The sequence below is a fragment of the Salmo trutta genome, unplaced genomic scaffold (assembly GCF_901001165.1).
Source record: "Salmo trutta unplaced genomic scaffold, fSalTru1.1, whole genome shotgun sequence".
NCBI lineage: Eukaryota > Metazoa > Chordata > Actinopteri > Salmoniformes > Salmonidae > Salmo > Salmo trutta.
The window spans coordinates 505,001-512,619 of record NW_021822200.1 but is presented as its reverse complement, the minus strand read 5'-3'; the positions used below and the strand labels follow the sequence as shown (position 1 = coordinate 512,619).

Genomic DNA, 7,619 nt, shown 5'->3' with positions numbered 1-7,619 from the left:
TTGTATAGAGACCAGGGTCTGGCCATGGAGTCATCTCTCCCTGGTACGTTATAGAACAGAAACATTAACTCATGCTCTGGAATGTGGTATCACCCAAAGACATGTAAATCTTCCAGAGGCCCATCCTCAGTAAAACACACACACGAGCATTCTAACAACCCCTTATTCTGTTGCATAAAACCACAATTTGATGCAATAACAGCATTATAACAATCTTGTAATTTCTCCACCATAAGAGCTTGAGAGGATCTGCAGAGAATGGGAAAAACTACCCAAATACAGGTGGGTCAAGCTTGTAGCGTCATACCCAAGAAGACTCGAGGCTGTAATCGCTGCCAAAAGGTTCTTCAACTGAGTAGATAAACTACCCTCTGCCACGTCCTGACCAAACTACAATAACAAAATATCCTCTATACTGGTCAGGACGTGACAATATATATATATATATTCCAGATAGTACTCCAGATAGTAGTACCCCACAAAAAAATCAAAAGAAAGTTTGTTCTGAAGTGGCTGTCCTATATCTGAGAGATATAAGAAAGATCAGGAAACAATCATCTTTTTTTTTTGCTAAACAGTCTCCATATATACTTCCATTCATTTTTTTCAACTGGTACCGGGGACCAGGTGAGACAAGTCTCACCTTTCCACCGAGGTCTCAACTTTCATATTAGTGTGTAGCCAAAACTGTTCGGACGCTACAGACAGAGGTTGGCAGATCGGCTGTACCGACTTCTGACAAGTTCCAAGAAGTCCCAAGCAAAACGGAGAACATGAGAGTCATCTTTCCATAGAGGGGTCCTAATAGATTTGTAGGCCAAACCATTCAGACGGTTTTGTGAGAAGACCGATTTTCGGGACGTCTCATGGTCTGACAAACATTGCTTTGTACACCAGCTTCAAACATCTGAAAACACAATATTTTTTGTTTAATAAAAATATATTTCACAGCGGTTTAGATGGTACAATTATTCTCTACACAAACCATTGCTTGTTTTGTCAAACTGAAATTAGGCAAACTATTAGAATTTTAGCAACCAGGAAATGGGGATTTCTGCATATTGCACCTTTAAAATTGGATTTCTAGTACCATTACATCTTTCTTGACAGACATGCAATTTGAACCAGCAACCCTCCAGTTGCTGGCCTGCCTTTTCTACACCAACCGGTCAATCGCGATCAAATGGTCAATCTCCAAGGCGTTCCTAGTCGATCACCAAACGTCTGTAAAAAACCCAACGATAAAGCCTTGCCTTCCTATTTTTTTATTTGTTTCAAGCTTATGGCGGTAGGTGCACTTGATTCAGCAGACCTAGAAGGTAGAACTCCACCTACCAGGCAGGCCCAAAGAGCAAATCAAGTGCACCTATAGGACTACCGCTGGCCAATCAGATAGCTCAGATCACCGTGTCTGCAGTTTCCTTGACTCAGAAAAGGTTGTTGACCGCTGCTCTAGGTTAACTACAGTTTTACCAGAGCAGTCTAGTTATCAGATAAGGAGCGCCTCCTGTAAGTATCTTTCTGACTGCGTATCCTTCCTGGATTTGGAATCAGCATATTTGTTTATTAGAATCCCCATTAGCTTTTGCAGAGGCAGCAGCTACTCTTCCTGGGGTCTGCAAAAAACACAAAACATGTAACAAAGTACTAAAAGGCAAGGACTGTCACACACATTTTTTTAAAGCATAACCCTGAGGTTGGGAGTGGCCAGAGTACTGTAATAAACCTCCAGCCCAGATGGTTCCTCTTTCATTTGACTCTTTTCTACAGTAACCCTGACTCACACCTCCTGTTGGGCCACATAGCTAAGCTACTTGGTACAATTATAGAATGTTTTTCAATTGTGGGAACAAAGTAATGATTCAACAAAGTAATGAATCTCCTCGGCATGGCGGACATGACCACGACCCCTAACACTGGAGAGAGACTCAGGACCAGCATCGGGGAACTTCCTGCTGACTCAATTATGAGAATCACACATACTTTGGGCATGTGAGAAGCATGTGGTGAAAACTGTAAATCTCTATGACACACACATACTACTGTAATAGATTTCAAATCTCGAAATAAAATCCTCACCCTATTCCCATAACATGGAGTCATCATTTCCCACATTGTAAAACGTTTAATTATGTAAATTGACTGACATGTATGCTGCTATTCTTGTTGCAGTTGTATTTTATGTTCTTATCTTTTAGGCCTATGAATTAAGTGTAGGCGTGTTTAGTTTCTTGGGTGGAGCATTAGCAGCCAATTGGTTTGGAACTTGCTGTGGTTATTACAGTACTCTGGCCAGTCCCAACCTCAGGGTTATGCTTTAAAAAAAAAAGGAAAAAAAGGAGGGCAGCAAAAGGAAGAGCTCAGCAAAAATACATCAAAACACAGCAATCATTCAACAAACAACAATCATCCATGACCCAGGCCGTCTACTTTATTCTCTTGCATCGTTTGATTGTGTCCTGAATTTTGTGTCCTGAATTTTCTATCCATACCTTTTTATTGTTGTTCCACCTAGTGTTTGCTACTTGTTCTGTACCTTATGGTCCATATGCTGGATATTCTACATTAATTGATCTAAGAAAGTATACTTCAGAAAATGTATTGTCTGTCTTCAGTGTCTGTGTTTCTAGATTTAAGCATTGAGATGCAGCTGGAATCATCCTCTGGTTGAGTGAGACAGGTTCACATGTATCAATGTCACCACAGTAACATAAGACCACACCAGCCAACCAGAATATGAGGCAGGTACTTCCCAAGATATAATGAACATGTTTTGTTCAGATTAAAACACCTTGCTGCTCTATTTCTCCTTTCAGGGGTTTCTATGGAAACTACACACATCCATTTGCCACCATACAGTGTTTTGACACTGTAAACGCTGACATATGCATACCCTGAGGGTCCGTGTGCTGTGGTGCAGCATCATACTGTATTTCCTGACGGACTTGTGATTCGAACCAGCAACACTCTAGTTACTGGTCCGCCTCTCTAACTCTAGGCTACCTACAGTTCTACCAGATGACTCAGTACACATTTCAATACAATCACAGGATATCAAAGTTTACAGTAGCTTAGTCATCAGATAAGGAGTGGCTACTGTAAGTATCATTCTGACTGCTCATCCTTTACTGGATTCAGCATAACACTTACCACTGAGGACATATATACACACATATGTGTCAGAGTGGCATTGGACATCTCATATGTATATACTGTATTCTATACCACTGTATCTTAGTCCAATGCCGCTCTGACATACATTTATATATTCTTAATCCATTCCTTAAGTGTTTTTTTGGGAATATGTTGTGAAACTGTTAGATATTACTGCAGTGTCAGAGCTAGAAGCACAAGCATTTCACTACACCCGCAATAACATCTGCTAAACATTTACATTTTAGTCATTTACCAGACACTCTCATCCAGAGCGACTTACAGTAGTGAATGCATACATTTCATACATTTTTTTTTTTGTACTGGCCCCCCGTGGGAATCAAACCCACAACCCTGGCATTGCACACACCATGCTGGCGTTGCAAACACCATGCTCTACCAACTGAGCCCCAGGAAACACATGCATGTGACCAATACATTTGATTTGAGGCTGAGAGTGGTCAGAGTATTGTAATTACCCTACAGCCTAGACAGTTTCGCTTTCATTTATGATTCTATTCTACAGTAACCTTGACTCAGCCCTCCCACTTGGTCAAATACTATTCCCAGCTAAGACTGTACATAATCAGGTATGACAAGAGGAAAGGGGGATACCTAGTCAGTTGTATAGGGAACGAGGGATACCTAGTCAGTTGTACAGGGTACAGGGACAGGGGGACACCTAGTCAGTTGTACAGGGACAGGGGGACACCTAGTCAGTTGTACAGGGACAGGGGGATACCTAGTCAGTTGTACAGGGACAGGGGGACACCTAGTCAATTGTACAGGGACAGGGGGATACCTAGTCAGTTGTACAGGGACAGGGGGATACCTAGTCAGTTGTATAGGGAAAGGGGGATAGCGAGTCTGAATGCATTCAACTGAAATGTGACTTCCTCATTTAACCCAACCCAATTCTGCTCAGTGGCAGAATGACCGATTTTTTTCCTTGTCGCCTCTGGGATTCAGCAGCAACCTTTTGGTTGCTGGCCCAACGCTCCTACCCCCCAGGCTACCTGCCGCCCGAGATACAGGAGGAATTTATATTACATTTTATGAGAATATAATATGTTTTATGACAGCCTACAACAAACATCAGTATAAAAAAACATATCTAACTATGTTATTATACTAAGGTTATGACATTAGCTTCTAGTGATAAACTCAAAGATCTTTCGGTTTCACCTTTTCTATAATGCCTCTTGCATACAAGACTCTGGGGCAGTGGTCATCTTGCAAATTTCTCCATTTGCTTTGACATGTGGGAACAAAGTCCCTCACTGCACATCCCCTCAGAATGCACATGACCCTTACCACCAGTCTGGTCTCATAGACATAACATAGTAAAGCTAAATCCAGGACACTCAATATATAATGTTTTGTTTGGTATGGTTACATAAGACAGATGGTTACTTAATGCAAAAATGTATAACACAAATGTCAAGCAACTCAAAGGTTGCGTGTTTGAATCTCATCACGGACAACTTTAGCATTTTAGCTAACCTTCCCCTAACTCCTAACCTTCCCTTAACCCTAATGCCTAATCTAGCTAACATTAGCCAGCCAGCTAACGTTAGCTATCTAGCTAGAATTCGTAACATATCATGTGTTCTGCAAATTCGTAAAATATTGTGCGTTTTGCAAATTCGTAACATATTTTACTTTATAGGTTACCCAGCTGGCTAACATTAGCCACCTAGCTATAATTCGTAACACAGGATACGAATTGTAACATATCATACGAAATAGGTGAAGGATATCCTAGTGGGGCGGCAGGGTAGCCTAGTGGTTAGAGTGTTGGGCTAGTAACCGAAAGGTTGCAAGTTCAAATCCCCGAGCTGACAAGGTAAAAATCTGTTGTTCTGCCCCTGAACAAGGCAATTAACCCACTATTCCTTGGCTGTCATAGAAAATAAGAATTTGTTCTTAAGTTAAATAAAGGTAAAAAATAAAAATCCACAAATGAATGTACTCAATGGGGGTTTCAGATTTACATACATGATAATACAAAATGCTGTTTGCACCCCAGAACAGCATATCCAAGTGACAAATCTGTAAATTCCAATGACACGCTTAATTACCTTAACTATTTTCTAGTCATTAGATCATACAGTAAAATCCTCACCCTCTTCCCAACAACATGGAGTCCCTATTTCCCCACATTACAAAACTTTCTGTATGTAGATTGACTTCTGTTTATGCTTTGTTCTTCTTGTTTTTTTTTACTGTTTCATCTTTTATACATATTAAGAAGACTATTAATGTGGTATTTAGGAGACTATATTGTTCTATTTTACCTGGAACAACGCAGACTTGCTTTGGAACTAGCTGTGGTTACAGTAGCCTTAATAATGCCTTTGATGTGGCCTTCAAGTGGAAAATACACAGTGCCAGTGAACCATGGGCATAACATGTACTTTTTATTCGACCAACATCTACCAGCTAATCAGATTTTTTTACAAGACAAAATGTGTTTTTTTTTGCGCTAAAATTACACAAACAAAACACAAAAAAAACAGATGAGCATGCTTTGTAATGTTTTACTAGTAAGAAGCAATGTGGTATATTGTTTAATTTCATTTTTTGTGACCTTCGTCTTTTAACCAAAATATCACGAGACATAAAATTCCCCTGCCCCTTTAAAGGGCGGGTGATTACCGTGGTAGCGTGACTCGAGTCGTGTTTGTGCCTTTGAGACTGGGTCAATCTGACTTTTAGAAGTGTTGTTTTCTCTTCCCTGGCAGTTGAAACTCAAACATACAAAATCAACCTAGCTTGTGAACAAAATGTAAACAGCCAAGAAACACACGGACTAAGTGTCACTTCAATGGTCTTTTTTTCTCAAGTAAATTAGAGCTATTTTTATGCCTGTGCTCACAGAGGCATTTCTAGACCATTTCAACTGGGGGGGGGGGGGGCAAGCTGGGGCCAGTTGTACTGTTAGAGGGGCCAGTCACATTAGACGTTAATGTTGTCATATCGTTTTCTTCACTGCATTGCAGGCATCAGCAGGCAAAAGACCATGTTCATAATCAGTAGTGTTCCACGTTGCCACTGTCTAATAATGGATGTAAAAAAAGGACGATAGCAGAAATTAGTTATGTAAAAATGATTTCATACTCCACATTTAGGGGGGCCACAAGGGGGTCCAAAGTTGTTGTCACAGGGGCACTGCCCCCCCCCCCAGAACCGCCCCCGTGTGCTCAGCGCTTCTGATATGGAAATGTATCTTTCACTCCGCTCTTCACGTGATAAAAGCCTCTAGCCGTGCATGCAGCGCGAGGTGGAATAGGTTATTTAAGATTCGGAGTTCTTTCACTTTGTGCGATTAATTTACCAGCTATGAAACAAAACGGCAGAAATACTCAGAAAACAGCTGCTGCGGCATTTATTTAACTATACATGTGATCATACTTGACTATTTTTATTCACAAATGCGAGTGAAATGCTCGCACTGTGGAGCCATGACCACCCGTCAACGTGTCTGGTGAAATAGACTTCTTAACTTCTTAACCCGCAAATGCCGAAATCTACACGCATTTGGCAGATGTTCATTTTAGGTCCTGTATATCAACTACAAAGACATGCAGCTACAGTATGACATTAAGCTTATTGTGAGCCACACTGAAATACTAGAACAACCTCGTTTCTTCCATAGAAATATAATAACTTACTCATTCTAGTTCCGTGATAACTTCATTATCGATGTTTATTCTACATTGGTTACCGGAAACCGCCCAACACCACCCGCTAACTTTCACTTTCACTCGCCAATATTGAAAGGTCCAACGCCAGAAACAGAAACATGATCTTGTCAACATTCACTAGCTGAGAATGAACACTTACCTAATTATCTTATGCGTGCTGTCTGAAGGTACGTTATTTTCCATGGATCTGATCAGTTGATTCTGCTCGTATAAGATAAAGGAACATTTCCCACGTTTGACAGGTCATAGATTTTTTTGTAAGGCTAAACTTTTATTTACCCGTTAACATTCCTTCTTCCATTTCTAGCAGTCTCTGTCAACGTCGTAGCTAGAGGAGACACCAGGGTTGACTTCAATGCCGACGCATCATATACCTGCACCCATGCGGACTCGACAGGTGTGCTGCAAGTCACCTGGCAGAGGCTGTTCAAAGACGACTCGGTGGAGAATCTGGCCACCTACAGCAAGCGGTTTGGAGCTCAAATCATAGACCCGCACCGAGGCAAGGTGGTTTTCACGGAGGCATCTCTCAACTCGACGTCCATTACCGTGAAGAATGTAACATGCGCGGACGAAGCCTGCTATATTTGTTCCTTCAATGTTTACCCGAGTGGTTCAATACGCAAGCAGACTTGTCTTTCCGTTCAAGGTTAGTCAAGTAATTAATTAACGAATTAACTAATTTACTAGTTACTAATTAATTAACTAATTAACTGCTCAACTAATTATCAAGCCCTTGATTAGGCCTATTTGAATCAG

The 7,619-nt window shown here is 41.0% G+C and overlaps 1 protein-coding gene across 1 annotated transcript in view; it reads left to right on the top strand.

Annotated features, from left to right (window-relative positions):
• The first annotated feature begins 6,898 nt into the window (after positions 1 to 6,898).
• LOC115180904 (OX-2 membrane glycoprotein) overlaps positions 6,899 to 7,619 on the top strand; it is a 14,418-nt gene continuing 13,697 nt past the window's right edge. Inside the window, exons 1-2 of the mRNA XM_029743059.1 lie at positions 6,899 to 7,027; positions 7,168 to 7,509. Of these exons, the coding sequence (XP_029598919.1) occupies positions 6,988 to 7,027; positions 7,168 to 7,509 (382 nt within the window). The 5' untranslated portion in view covers positions 6,899 to 6,987. The remainder of the gene's footprint in view (positions 7,028 to 7,167; positions 7,510 to 7,619) is intronic.